The sequence below is a fragment of the Chiloscyllium plagiosum genome, unplaced genomic scaffold, assembly GCF_037043375.1.
Source record: "Chiloscyllium plagiosum isolate Xiang-an unplaced genomic scaffold, Cpla_swu_hap1 HiC_scaffold_47, whole genome shotgun sequence".
Taxonomy (NCBI): domain Eukaryota; kingdom Metazoa; phylum Chordata; class Chondrichthyes; order Orectolobiformes; family Hemiscylliidae; genus Chiloscyllium; species Chiloscyllium plagiosum.
Genome location: NW_028270185.1, coordinates 18302184 through 18317552, shown reverse-complemented (window position 1 = coordinate 18317552; position 15369 = coordinate 18302184). Strand labels below are relative to the sequence as shown.

At 46.2% G+C, this 15369-nt stretch overlaps 1 protein-coding gene across 3 annotated transcripts in view; it reads left to right on the top strand.

Moving 5' to 3' along the window:
* Positions 1 to 15369, top strand: part of sptbn4b (spectrin, beta, non-erythrocytic 4b) — a 316634-nt gene that overhangs the window by 194370 nt on the left and 106895 nt on the right. For all 3 annotated transcript variants that reach the window (XM_087984145.1, XM_087984144.1, XM_087984146.1), the window contains 5 exons: positions 3400 to 3663; positions 4342 to 4566; positions 6271 to 6360; positions 8029 to 8307; positions 10976 to 11106. In XM_087984145.1, coding sequence (XP_087840271.1) covers positions 3400 to 3663; positions 4342 to 4566; positions 6271 to 6360; positions 8029 to 8307; positions 10976 to 11106 — 989 coding nt within the window. The remainder of the gene's footprint in view (positions 1 to 3399; positions 3664 to 4341; positions 4567 to 6270; positions 6361 to 8028; positions 8308 to 10975; positions 11107 to 15369) is intronic.

Sequence of the window (15369 nt, the reverse complement as noted above, 5' to 3'; positions counted from 1 at the left end):
GAATCTAAATTTCTTATCTAGCATAGTGAGATATTATTTAATTAGGTGAATCTAAATTTCTTATCTAGCATAGTGGGATTTGAACTCCTGTTTCCAGACCATCATTCCAGGTCCATTGTTACTTGGGACAGAAACCATGGGCCCTGTGGCTGCTCCCAGCCCCACATACAGGCTTTAACTTGAGCGTGGGCAGGACCCTTCAACACACCCCCTGACACTTACATAGACCCCCTACTCCCATTCCCGGCCTGGACTCACACATGGCCCCCTGACCTTCGCACAGTCCCCTGCCCCTGAGCCTTACACTGCCCCTTGCCCCTTTGACCCTTGCACTGCCTTGTGCCCTGTGATCCCCTCACAGCCCCCTGACTGTAGCCCTGTCCCCTACCCCTAACAGGCCTCTTGCTCCCTGATCGTCGCACAGTCCCTGCCTCCTGATGCTCACACAGCCCCCTGCCCCCAACCCTAGCACGGCCCCAACTGCTCCTGAACTCTCGCACAGCCTCCCTGCCCCTCGACTCTTATCACATGACCTGCCCCTGAATCCTTGTATAGCCCCTTGACCCCTGCCCCGACTCTATCACATGACCTGCCATCTTACTCTGACACAGCCCCCTGATCCTGGCACTGCCCCCTGACCCTGATCCTAGCACAATGCGTCCTCTCAAGTGTTGGACTTCAATGACTGAACCCTGAGCGTGAACATGGTCAGCTGGGCTCTCATCACCTCATTCTGTGACGAAGACCAATCAGAAGGATCTGTTGGTTAAGGCTGCATTTCCTGATTGGCACTGGATGATGACAGGTGTGCCAGTTTAAGGAATATTCCGGTGGCAGTTACATCACATCTGGGTTTTGCTGCTTTCTGTGTGCAGGGGAGGAAGGAGCAAGGGCTTTCTGACTCCATAAACCCTGGGACCACTGTTGCTCAATCCCTTTGCCACCTTGCATCCATCCTCTTCATTCATCCAGTTGCCACATTCCTGGGTTTGCAGGTTAAGGCTCATTAAGACCCCATCATGGGATACCTGTTTGTTGCCCACAGTTTGCCTGATAAATGTCCAAGGACATTATCTCTTCATTTCTGATGTATCTGGATGCCAAGGGCACACTTGACGTGCCAGGGATCATTTCCATTTGAGATGCGAGAGACATCAGGCCACAACCAAATTTATCCTTTACCCTCCCACTTCTGTCGCCCACTTCCCAACCTTTGATCTTCTACACAACAGGCTCCTCTTCCGTTTCACTTTCTGCCCTTTGTCTCTTGTCTTTTCCAATTCAGCCAATCTGAATCCTGCCCTCTTACCTCCCTTTCATTTGTCTCCTGCCCTTTCCTGCCTCACCCTTCAAGGCTGATCTTCTGGTCATCACTGGAGCTCCAGATTGGGTCACTGGATCACAAGGTTAACACAGGGTGACCCAGATGGTCGCTCTTCACATGGAATTGGCTGCTGTCCACATGAATCTAAAATTTGCTGGGTGAGCTGACATGAAGTGAAATGGTTTTAAATTAATTGAAATGAGAAGGAAAAGAAGTCTATGAAGTTTGCCTGATTGAAAAACTCAATGGCTCTGGTGATGACCTAATGATTCGAAAAAGTCACTGGTTTTAATGTGTTTGTGTCTGACGGAATGTCTGTGTGTTTAGAATGAGGAATATAAACTACAGCAATGATAACTAAATTGTCACAGTAACTCTGAAAGGCTGGGGTCTTGTTTTAAAATGGATCCAGTGAATCAGATGTGATAATGAGGATTGTTTACCAGCTAAACAGAGAGTGCTTGGTCACATAATTGTGCTATGTAAATATTTTACTCTTGTTTAGATAACACAAAGGCGGCAAGTTAACGACAACGCGAGCAAGTTGGCAACATTGCGATCAAGTTAACGACAATGCAAGTTCACAACAACGCGAGCAAGTTAGCGACAACATGAACAAGTTAGCGAAAATGCGAGCAAGTTAGCTGAGATCAAAATTCGCTCAGACCAAGAGATAATCCTCATTGTAGGGAGGTGCAAGTAACATGGGATGGCTGGTGGCTCTATGGTTAGCACTGCTGCCTCACAGCACCAGGGACCCAGGTTCAATTCTAGCCTTGGGTGGCTGTCTGTGTGGATGGAGTTTGCATCTTTTGCCCGTGTCTGCATGGGTTTCCTCTGGTTTGCTCTCACAGTCCAAAAATGTGCAGGTCAAGTGGATTGGCCATCCTGAGTTGCCCTGTTGTGTCCAGAGATGTGCAGGCTAGGTGGGTTGGCAGATGGAAAATACCGTATTACAGGATCGGGTGGGTCTAGGTGGAACGCTCTTCGGAGGGTCAGTGTGGACTCGATGGGCTGAATGGCCTGCTTACACACTGTAGGGATTATGTATTTTTATACTTTTAACTACTAATGAGTTAATTTATCAAACTGATGGTTTCCAATGGTCAAACAGCCATTTGCCAGAGACTGGGTAGGTGCATCTGTTTGAACAAACCGTTTGTGTGAAAGGGAAAGGGTTTCAGAAAGCCTGTTTCAGGCTAAAGGTTAGCTCACGAGGGATCATCTGATCAGAGGCTGGAGGTTCAGACAAATTGGCTGATCCTTGCTCAAAAGTCCTCTCAGAGGGTTCACTTGTGATTGTAAGTGTTGTTTGGGTAAAATGTTTGCAGTACCGTACATTGCCTTAATAAAGAACATTGGGTATATCATGCTGTTTGGACTGCCGTGGGTTAGCAGTAACCAGATGGACCAGGGAAAGTAGGAATAAAAGCCAACACTGCTCTGGCTTTCTGTAAGAACCGAAAGAACTGTGGATGCTGTAAATCAGAAACAAAAACCGAAATTGCTGGAAAAGCTCAGCAGGTCTGGCAGCATCTATTCTGAGGAAGGGCCATCGCACCTGAAACATGAACTTTAATTCCTCTTCACAGATGCTAAGCTTTTCCAACAACTTCTATTTTTGTTTCTGGTTTTCTGTAGTCTTGACACCTCTCCTAACCATATCTGGAGTGCTGTGTACAGTTTTGGTCTTCTTCCTTAAGAAAGGATAATTGTATTAGAAGCAGTTCAGAGGAGATTCAGTCAACTAATTCCTAGGCCAAGGGGTCATGCTATTAACCAAGTTGGGTCAATACCCATTAGAGCAGAGAGATGCTGCAGGGACGTGACAAGGTGGATGTTGTGAGGAAACTTGCCCTCGAAGAGCAGTCTAAAATTTGGGGCACAGATTAAGAACAATGGATCTCCCATTTAAGATGGAGATGAGGAAGAATCTTCTCCCCCAGAGGGTCACGAGACTGTGGAATTCTCTTGCCCAGTGAACGGTGGAGACCGGGTATATATATATATATATATATATATATAGTGGTATACACTTGAGGCTCACTAAATTGTTTGGTCTGTTTTGTTTACAGGAGGGGCAACAGCTGATCAAGGAGAAGCCCGAACTCGCCTTAGATGTGAGGAAGAAACTGGAGGAGATTCACGACTGCTGGACCGTTCTGGAAAGCACAACACAGGCCAAGGCGAGGCACCTGTTTGATGCCAACAAGGCGGAGCTGCTGGTGCAGAGCTATGGCGAGCTGGACAAGAGGCTTTCCCAACTGGAGGGGCAGCTGCAGGGGGTAGACGGAGCGAGAGACATTGTCAGCGTCAACTCTCAGCTCCAGAAACTGCAGGTGAGGCGGCTGGGAGTCCCCACAACACTCGCTGCCCAGATCCCCATGGCTCAAACTGCATTTCCCAGCCTTACAGGAGCACGTGAGTCAACAGAGGAGCAGAGAGTGGGGTCAAAGGTCAGAGGTTGATAATTTCAGTGTTTGCAGGGTCAAGGTTCAGGGGTTGATATTGTCTGTGAATGGGGTCAAAGGTCAGGTTGATAAAGTGAGCAGGATTAGAGATTAATATTGTCATTGAACAGGTCAGGGGTTGATTTTGTCAGTGTGAATGATGTCGAAGGTTAGGGGTTGATATTGTCAGTGTCGGGGGGTTAAAGGTCAGGGGTTGATTTTGTCAGTGGGAGTGGGGTTAAAGGTTAGCGGTTGATTTTGTCAGTGTGAGTGGTGTTGAAGTTAGGGGTTGATATTGTCAGTGTGGGGGGGTTAAAGGTCAGGGGTTGATCTTGTCAGTGTGAGCAGGATTGACTAGTGTCAGAGGGGTGGGTGTTGGGGTGGTGGTGGACTGTGTTATGAAGGGATAGGGTTCAGGTTTGGGAGGGGTCTGGGTCTATGATGGTGTGGGAGAGGTGTGAGAGTGAGTCGGTGGATGTGTTGGGGCCTGGGAGTAGTTTGGGAAGGGAATGAGAGTGCACTTTTATTTATGTACGGGATTTGTCCATGACCTTGGCTGACCTGCAGGTGCTGGAGAATCAGATGGAGGGCTGGTACAAGGAGGTCGGTGAGTTACAGGCCCAGGCTGCGACCCTGAACCACGATGGGGCGGGAAAAGAAGAGGTCACCGAGAAACAGAACGTGGTCGAAGCACGAATTGTGCGTCTGATTGAACCATTGAAACAGCGGCGGAGGGTTCTGCTCGCATCGAAAGAGGTTCACCAGGTGACGAGGGATATGGAGGATGAGACTGTAAGTATCACACAGAGAAACTGTGCCTCTCGATCAAACAGAAACCATCTCACCAGCCTAAATATTCTCCCTCAGGCCGAGGGCACCTCTCTTTTTCTGAGAGGTGGATGTGAGGAATCCTTTCCACAAAACACTGGGAAGACCAAAACCTTCAGTCACTGCCATGGGCCCCTTCCCCTGATTCCTGTCACCAGCCGCTGCCTCATGAATGATGATTAAAATACAAACAAAAATAAAACTGGCATAACTTTAATTCTATCGAAATACTTAATAAAATAATACATTATTTAACTCCTAATCATCAACTTGGCGGCACGGTGGCTCAGTGGTTAGTACTGCTGTCTCACAGCACCAGGGTCCCAGGTTCAATTCCAGCCTCGGGCCACTGTCTGTGTGGAGTTTGCACGTTCTCCCCATGTCTGCGTGGGTTTCCTCTGGGTGCTCCGGTTTCCTCCCACAGTCCAAAGATGTGCAGGTCAGGTTAATTGGCCATGCTAAATTGTCCATAGTGTTAGGTGCATTAGTCAGAGGGAAATAGGTCTGGGTGGGTTACTCTTCGGAGGGTCGGTGTGGACTTGTTGGGCCGAAGGGCCTGTTTCCACACTGTAGGGAATCTAATCTAATCTAACTGTTCCAATATAACAACATCCTATTAACACATCCTTGGCAAAGGCAAATTCAGTAAAACAGATTTTCATCACGCGCTATCTCCAGTCCAGGAGAAAGGAACACCAAAAGAAACAGTTGAGCAGCAGAGAGAGAGCATGAGCTTTTTGCTGCAGCAGAGAGAGAGCTGTATCTATCAGCTTCAACCGCTAACTCCAAACCCCAACTGAAAGCAGAACTAAAACCCTGGGTGTGTGTGAGCCGGACTCCACCCAATCATGCATCTTTTATCTAAGGGAGCTCAAAGTTGTTTACTCACTTCTTCTGAAGCAGACATTCCGACACCACTGTGGCATCACCCCTCTGTAAGAGAAACGGCATGGAACAAATCTCTCTTAAAGGCACAGTACTGTCACAGTAAGCACCTCCAGATCCCCGCATACGTCCAGTTCTGGCCTCTTGTGTCTCCCCAGCATGGTGACTATGCTGCCTGGGCCCTTTGGTCTGGGATTTCATGGTTAAATCTCTCTTCCTCTTCATACCATCTTTCATCAAGCGTTTGGTCACTTATCTTAATGTAGTTACTCAGTAGCAAAGATGGTTTGATATAATCCTTTCCATGAAGCGAATGATTAAGGTCTGGGATGTGCTGCCTGACAGTGCTGCAGGCAGATTTAATCAAACCTTTACCTAAAATGGAAGGTTGCCAAGAGGCTGGGGGATGATAGGAGAGTGGCACTTGATGAATTTCTCAATGGGAGAACCAGTGCAGATAGGATGGGCCGAATGACCTCCTTCTGCATTGTAACAATTCAGTGTAACTGTATAGATAGGATGGGCCAAATGGTCTCTTGTACTGTAACAGTTCTGACAATACTCCTGCCAAGCCCCTTTGGATGTTTTATTACATTCAGGTACAATGCAATGTCTTCTTGTTATGCCATCGCTTCACTGTTGTGTCATATCGTGATGGGTGGTAGCATTAACACTGTTAATGCATTGAGCACTCTTACAGTAATGCAGGCAGCGCCTGTGTATGTATCTCCCGTATTTATCTTTGACTGGACAGGAAACTGACCATTCTGTGTGTTCCCGCAGCTTTGGATTCAGGAACGCTTGCCACGGGCAAAATCCAAGGATCATGGGAATAACCTGCAAACAGTGCAGCTCCTTCAGAAAAAACTGCAGGTGAGTGTCAGGAATGGGACAGAATTGGGAAAGGAAGCCTGGGATATAAGGTTAGATTGGTCATTTACTGTGATTGTCCGTATCATGTACTGCAGCGAGTTGCTAAGGCCCCAGCAGTATCTTCCTCCACACCCCCCTTGTAGCCGCTCCCTATCTTGACTTGGAAATATCTCGTTCTTTCAATGTCACTGGGTCAAAATCCTGGAATTCCCCCCACTCCTACAGCAGTTACGAAGGCAGCTCACCACCACCTCCTCAAGGATGAGTGGAGATAAACAACTAACACTGACCTAGTCAGTGAAGCCCTGTGAGGGAGTTTTAAGAAAGTGGACTGGATCAGGATGGGGGGGTATGACAGACTTTCTGCTCAGCATGAGCGAAGCTGTTCTCAGCAGACTGATGTTATTCAGGTACGTCTCCAAGTGTGTCAAAGTAAATCTAACTTAAGTGTGACCTGTCACACAGTCACACTCTTACACACACACACACTCATACTTACAGATGTGCACTCTCAAAGACACTTACACGCACGCACTTGCATACACATATTCATTGTCTTAGAGATATGCAGTGTTACAGATATGCACATACACACTCAGCCACTCTTTCACATCAATCACTTTTGCACACATGCTCACTTATTCACTCTTTCACATGTGCATACATTCTCTAACTCAGTCACCCAGTCAATCAATCATACACTCATACAATTGCTCACGCACCCACCTGTCCACCTACGCAGTCAATCAAACTCATATACTCACTCGCAGCCTCATACAGACACATCCACACTCTCACTCTCCACACATACGCACACTGTCACATATGTGTACACACATTCGCTTATTGACACACACATTTACCCACTCGGTCTCCCTCAAGCAGATACTCACTCACGTAAACACGCACTCACATTTATTCATTCTGACACAGTCCGAAGTACACTGGCAATTTGTCAAACACTCAAGGTTAGTGTTGGCCTTGGGAAGATCGTGGGTTAGTGGGGCAGCACAAAGGCTCAGTGGTTAGCACTGCTGCTTCATAGCGCTAGGGACCCGAGTTCGATTCCACCCTTGGGCAACTGCCTGCGTGAAGTTTGCACATTTTCCCCGTGTTTGTGTGGGCTTCCTCCCACTGTCCAAAGATGTGCAGATTAGGTGGATTGGCCATGCTAAATGACCCTTTAGTATCCAGGGATGTGCAGGCTAGGTGGATTGGCCATGAGAAATACAGAGTTATGGGGATAGGGTGGGGGGTGCGTCCATGTGAACTCAATGAGCCAAATGGCCTGTTTCTACATTGTAGGGATCCTATGATGGTGGCCTCCTTGAACTAACACAGACTGTGCAATGTTGTTAGTCTCACAGAGCTGTTTGAGATGGAATAGTGTAATTTCCACCCAGTAATGGTGAACAAACAGTGATACATTTCCAAGTCAGCTAGCAGCTGTATGATTGGCCAAAGAACTTCGGGGAAAATGCAAAGAAACCTTAGCAACTTTCACTAACAGGCAAACAGGCCCGCCCACATAACACTCCTGCAGGCAACCGCTCATCCACGCTCACATAGAGTCTTAGAAACACACACGAGCACGGTGAGTGAGGTAGGGCCATACCCGAGGCCACTCCCTTGTCTCCCCTCGGCTCTCACTCTGCTTGCTGTTCACAGACTCTTCAGCGGGAGATCCAGGGCCACCAGCCGCGGATCAGTGATGTGATGGAGCGGGCAGGGCACATCGCCTCCATCCAGAGCCCGGAGACAGAAGCCGTGCGCCTGAGCCTGGACTGGCTGCGGGAGCTCTGGGCCGAGCTCCAAGAGGAGACGCAGCAACGGCAGCAGAGACTGACAGCGATGCAGCAGGTCCAGCAGTATTACTTCGACGCATCAGAGGTGGAGTCGTGGCTGAGCGAGCAAGAACTGCACATGATGACGGACGAGAAAGGAAAGGTAACAGTCAGAGGCGCGGGCTGCTGTTCCTCACTGTGTCTGTGCAGATGCCTCTGCTTCATAACAGCTAATATGTATGATATAGGTAGATGTAAATAATGTAATAAGAGGAGTCAGTGACTTGGGGGGGTGGGGAGTATAGTATGTAGGGTTAATGTGAATACGCACATATTACCCTTAAGCATTTTGATGGTATGATGGGATGGCACGGTGGCTCAGTGGTTAGCACTGCTGTCTCACAGTACCAGGGTCCCAGGTTCGATTCCACCCTTGGGTGACTGTCTGTGTGGAGTTTGCACATTCTCCCCTTGTCTGTGTGGGTTTCCTCCGGGTGCTGCGGTTTCCTCCCACAGTCCAAAAATGTGCAGGTTAGGTGAATTGGCCAAGCTAAATTGCCCGTAGTGTTAGGTGCACGAGTCAGAGGGAAGTAGGTCTGGGCGGGTTACTCTTTGGAGGGTTAGTGTGGACTTGTTGGGCTGAAGGGCTTGCTTCCACACTGTAAGGAATCTAATCATCATCTGCCTGTACTGCAGGCAAAGCAAAATGTTTCACTGTGCCTAGGTACATGTGACAATAATAAATAAAAAAAAAATTCATGACATGATGTTGGATCATCAGACTGGGGGTAATCCTCGTGTGCTACCTTGTTGTGTACATGGTTATTATGAAGAGTGGTATTATACATGGTTCGTATTAAGTCTAGTTCTGTCCAAGGTTACGTGTTAGTATTTACCATTTTAATTAGCAATGGTTTTGACCAATAATGGAACTTCTTGCAACCTTTATCAGCCCAACTTCCAGACACAACCAAACGAGAATAGCAGAATAGCCTTGCTAACCTGCATCAAACCTGATAGTGATTGTGTATCTGATTTCAGTGACGAATTCAATTCTGTTTGCAAATGCATAGTTTGCTTTTGTCAAATTCTTGTGACAGTTATTTATTAATCAAAGCTGTTCCAGTGATGATGAATTTTCTTCTGTAAGATGGTCTCCAAGCATTTTCCCACTTTTGATGTCAGTCTGATGTTTAAAATTCATTTATGGATATGAGTGTCATCTTATCCTTCCTAATTGTCTTTGAGAAGGTGGGGGTGAGCTACCTTCATAAATCACTGTGGTTTGTGTAGAGCCCCAGGGTTGTTGAAAAGAGTTCCAGGGTTTAGACCCAGTGACACTGGAGGACTGGTGATATATTTCCAATTCAGGATGCTGTGGTACCTTTAAGGGGAACTTGCAGGTGGATGGTGTTCCCATGTATCTGCTGTTCTTGTCCTTCTAGATGGTAGAGGTGGTCTGGAAGGTGCTGTCCAAGGAGCCTCGGAGGGTTGCTATAAACGGTTTGTAGATAGTATACACTGTTGCTACTGTGCATGGGTGATGAAGGGACTAAATGTTGAAAGTAGTGGTTGAGATGCCAATCAAATGGGCTGCTTTGACCTGGATGGTGTTGAGCTTCTTGAGTGTCATTGGAGCTGCACCCATTCAAGCAGCAGTATTTATATGGCTAGTCCAGTTCTGTTTCTGGTCAATGGTGACTCCCAGAATGTAGATAATGGGGGTTTTAATCATGGTAACGCCATTGATTATCAAGAGGTGATGGTTTGGTTCTGTCATATGGGCCATTTCCTAGCATTTGTGAGGCTAGCGGGTGTTGGGTCATGAAGATGGAGCCTTTACAGTTACAGCCAAAGTCACAGCCTTTAGAACCCAACATTGAGATGAACAATTCCAGAAGGTGATCACCCTCACCCAAGATGGTAACCATCCTCCCCCACACCCTTAAGTCCCGTGTTGTGTGGATTTCTCCCTGCACAGCCAACTCATTTTCAAATATTCACTCTTCACAGCAGCACCCTACCTAATATTTATCTCTCTCTCTTCTTACCATTGGCTATCTGTTTGTTTGCGTATCCCCTTTATTCCCTGGGCTCTGTCTCCATGGACTCTATTCAATCTCGTCCCTCACTCTCTCATCAGTGTGAGAGCTAGAAGAAATACATATCAGCAGTTCTTGTCAGTTCTGAACAAGGGTCATTGACTTGAAACATTTTTCTCTCGACAGATCCTGCCAGACCTGCTGAGTTTGTAACTAACTCTTAACTATTCCTCTGAAATGGCCTCACAAGCCACTCAGTTCCAGGGCAATTAGGGACGGGCAGTACATGCTGGTCAAGCCAGCAACACCGCCATCCCATGAACGAATGAAACAGCTCTTTGTTTCTGAACAGTACGAGCAGCGATATGATGATTCCCAGTGGAAGCTTGGGGATTGGGTAATTTTAAAAATGTGAGAAGGTTCACTGGCGTCATTCAACCTTTGGGGAAAGGCCTGACCTTAAAACCTCCAATATCAATGTTCTGGAGATTACCATTGGCCAAAAGCTGAACTGGACCAGTCATATATAAGTACGGTGGCTATAGAAGCAGGAGTCTCACAGCAAGGAAATTATCTCCTGACTCCCCGAAAGCCGACATGGATCAAAAGTGTGATGGGCGACTTCCCACTTGCCTGGGTGGGTGCAGCTCCAAAGACACTCAAAGAAACGTCCGCTTTATGTTATCTGGGATGGTCCAGATCCCCCTCCTGTGAATCTGTGCCACCAAGTGTGAATGTATTCCGTATTTGATACCCTGACCGTGAGTGTTTCCTGTCTGACCCGTGTAGGATGAACAGAGCTCCCTCCAGATGTTGAAGAAACACCTCGTTCTCGAGCAGACAATTGATGATTACGCAGAGAACATCTGTGAGCTCTCGAAGACGTGTAGAATGTTGTTGGACACGGGCCACCCGGAGAGGTAAAATGACCGTGAAATGGTGCGGCTTGTGACTGCGGTGACTTCAATCCAGTTTAGGCAGGAGGAGAAAGTTGAATAGCTGTCATTGGAGAACAATCGAATAATATCGTGACATCAAGGTCACTGGGCAGTTTGCCGTGTAGTGATACTACTTTCAAATCCCATCCAGCTCTCGGGAATGTTGGCATGGTGACCCTCCCATTGGGTGTTTTCAGGGGATTTGAGTGGTTTAACTTGCTGCGATGAGAACAGTGCAATGCCCTGAGGACATGAGAATGTTTTGGTTCCCTTCAGTATCTGTTGCCATGGCATCATAAATGGGAAAAAGACAGGCTGGATGGTGAATTGTTCCCATTCATAAAACAGTGACTTTAAAACTCAACCTCCACCACCTCTGTCCCATCTCTGTAATCTCCAAACACCGTACTCTCTGAGATATTTACGGATCTCTGATTCTGGCCTCATGTTGGGAATGTACATGCTGCATCTTGGTGTATAGATGTTTTTAAAAGTTATCTCTATGAAAATGCTCAGAGGGGAATAATATTGACCCAATATTAATCAAGATTGAATTGAAACAGTCCATGGGTTGTTCTGCGTTCTCTGTCTAGTTTCTCTGAGAGTATAGTGAGAGAACAAACTAATGACGTTTTCAGTTGAACTGTGCAAACAAAACAAGTGCCTTTTTGAGAGAACCTGGAGCGATCTGAGTGTCTGAAACATCAGGAGTGTACATGATGGTCCCACTGCCACTCAATGTTTCCATTTCTGTCTCTCTCTCACTCACTCACTCACAGAAACACCCTCTCACTCACACATGTAAAACATCCACACACACATCACACAAAATGCCCACACATACAAATCTCACACACACACATCGCACAAAATACCCATACATTAGACAAAATAGCCACACACAAAGCACACACATTCATATCACACACATACACCCCACACGTACATACATACACACCACACACAGGTGACACACACTCACTCACATACATACATGCACAAAATCAGAGTATCAGTCACAATCTCTTTGTCTGACTTTCTCACACATAAACACAGTTACACTGTCATTCTCACTTGCATATTCACAGTCACAATATCTTAGACACGGCATCTCTGTGTTTCATTCACACACACAGTCACATGCCGCGATACATGTAGGGAGCATGTTGTGATGGGAGCAAGCAGTGGATGGTAACATTTAGGGAACTGGATATAGGTGGTTCTTCTATAACGTGATGGTTACGTTCTTGTGCAACCCCCCCATTATAGAAAAATCATGCTTTAGAAACAGCATTTAAAGTGTTGTCGATGTAATCAGGTTACAGCCAACACACGTTTTAGAAGTCCATGCTTCAGAAACAGTGTCCCCAATTTGTCAATCATGTTGCAGCAAATTTGTGTTGACGAAACGTGCATTATAGCAGAACGAACTGTTTTACAATAGTTGCAAGAAGGCTGCGTTAAAACTTGCTTAAGGACAATGGTGGGGCTTGGTGTGAAATTTTCGATACCTCCTTCACAAGTGTTCAAAGATCAATGAAGAGCACTTCAGTATGTAGGTAGTTGGGATTGGACAGCGAGGCTGGGTATGGAAGACAGGCAGATGTAAGTTGGCTCCAAGTTCAGCGTGTTCTGCTGTTTAGCTGGACACTGCTGAGAAGGTAACTGAACTGGACTAGTTCAGTGTGTTGGTGTTCAGGAAGAAGTCCTAAGGGTAATTACCTGGCTTTGGTGTAACGGCTCAGAAAGGTGTTTTCGGAGTTGCTTGATGCACATGAACCAGAATGGAGCTCAGGGAAAACCTCAGGGGCAGTGCAGGCTTTGTGAAGCTAGCTATCGGTGAAAAGCCAGAGCTGTGCCTTTGAGTAAGTGCTGGACTGCAGTTCCAGAATCCAATGGAGTGTAGAAACAGGAAAGGCTGGAGTTTGATCAGTCTTTGTGGAAGTCCATAGTGAAATAACAGGGTTTCAAGGGCAGGTCATCAAAAGTGAAATTTAAATGAAGTTGGATGACCCACTGCATCACTAATGTCTGATGGGGATTGATGCTAAATCCATGGCATATGCTTTGATGTGCTCTATGAGATGTTCAATTATACTTTGTTACCCATAATTGCCTCATGTCAATTCTGGATGTTAGACTATAAGTGATGTAGACCTGTTCTAACTTTGTATGGCAGAGTTAATTTCCACTTGTTAAAACATCTTGTGAGATGTTCTCTTCGTAAATCTCTGGTCTCACTTTGTCTACTCAGAGCAAACAGGTTACCAGCCCTTAGCCTGGTAACATAAGTTTGACACTCTCATATGGCATCTTTAAAACTTCTGTTGTCAGCTAATCTATTAAACCTGTTAATATGGATTGGTGGAAAACACTGCGAGAGCACAGGCTTTATTAACTGAGGTATTGAAAACAGGAACAAGGAGGTTACGATGGAGTCGTAGAGATGTGATTTAGACCACAGCTAGAGTACTGTATGCAGTACTGGTCACCATTCTATAGGAAGGATGTGTTTGCACTGGAGGTTTGCAGAGGAGATTGACCAGGATGTTACCTTGAGTGATTCAGCTTTGAGGAGAGACCAGATAAATATGGGTTGTTTCTTCTGAGCAGAGAAAGCTGAGGGGGGACTTGACTGAGATGTACTAAGTTCTGAAGGCCATAGATAGGGAGAAATGTTTCCCAATCGTAGAGAAGTCAGTAATCGGGGGCATAGATTTAAGGTGACTGGGAGGTTTAGAGAGGATTTAAGGAAATAAGTTTTCATCCAGTCGGTGGTGGGTATCTGGAACTCACTGCCTGAAAGGGTAGTAAAGGCAGCAGCCATTACAATATTTAAGAAGTATTTTGATGAATACTTGACATGTCATCGTGTACAAAGCTACAGGCCAAGTGCTGGAAAATGGAGTTAGTGGTGAGCACAGACACGCTGGACTGAAAGGCCTCTTTGTGTGCTATAATACTCTGTGATTCTCTAACTCTCAGTGGATAGATTCTTGTCAGGATGTACTTTGATGGATCATGATGCTGGACCGACTTGCTCAGAGATTGGGGAGGAGAGTACCACTGCACCACAGTGTGCATGCAGGTGGCCGAAGGAGTCGGATTAACTTCAGATGGCTCAAGCAAAGAGTGACGATGGGTAAAATGGTCTGTACCTGTAGGAGGTTCTCTGGCGATTCTGTCGCTGTGGGTGAACAGGCAGAAGATCATAGCTAGATGGAAATGTGGAATGTGTAGCACAAACAGATCAGCCGTGATTTAACAGGAGGTGGAAACAAAACAAGGGTAATGTGAGAAAAAAAACAGTGAACGTTGGAATGCCCTGCCTGGAAAAGTGGTGGAGGAGACTTCCGTTGAGCCATTCAAGAGGGCATTGGTTGGTTTGCTTTTGATAGAATTAGTGTGCAGAGAATTGGGGAAAGGGCAGGAGATTATAGATAACAGAGGTGGTCTAGATAATAGAGCTGTTGCAGCATGATGGGCCAAATTACCTCCTCCTACACCACAGTGATCCACTGATCTTATTGCATGGTAGAGCAGGTTCAAGGGGCTGAATGGTCTACTTCGGCTCCTATTTCAGATGTTTGTCTTGGTATTTCTTGGGACTATTGTTTGACAGTAAGCTCTATGTTGATGAGACTTAGAGAATCGTAGAATTTTACAGTACAGAAGGAGGCTATTTGACCCATCGTGTCTGTACTAGCTCCTGAAAGAGCAACCGAGCTAGTCCCGTTGCCCAGCCCTATCTCTGTAGCCCTCTAAATTCATCACTTTCAAATTACATTCAGCTCTTTGTTTTGGAACTTCCTGTGGAATCCACCTCCAGACAGCACGTTCCAAATGCTAACAACACTGAGTAAAAAGGTTTCTCCTCATCTCACTCCTACGTCTCTTGCTGACAAGCCTAAAATTGTGACCCCGAGTTACTGACATACCAAAATATCCTTCTTTACCCTGTCAAAATTAGTCATAATTTTGGTCACCTCAATAAGGTCACCTCTTAATCTTCACTGCTCCAAGGAGAACAAGTCCAATTTCTCAATATTTACTTGTATCTAAAATCCCTCATTCCTGGTATCATTCTAGTAAATCTCCTTTTAGGTGCCCAGACCTGAACACAATACTCGAAACGTGATCTGACCAATGATCTGTTGAGATGAGGCATCACTTCCTTGCTTTTATAGTCTGTGCCTCTGTTTATAAACCCAAGGTTCCTATAAGCCTTGAAACAACTATTTCAAC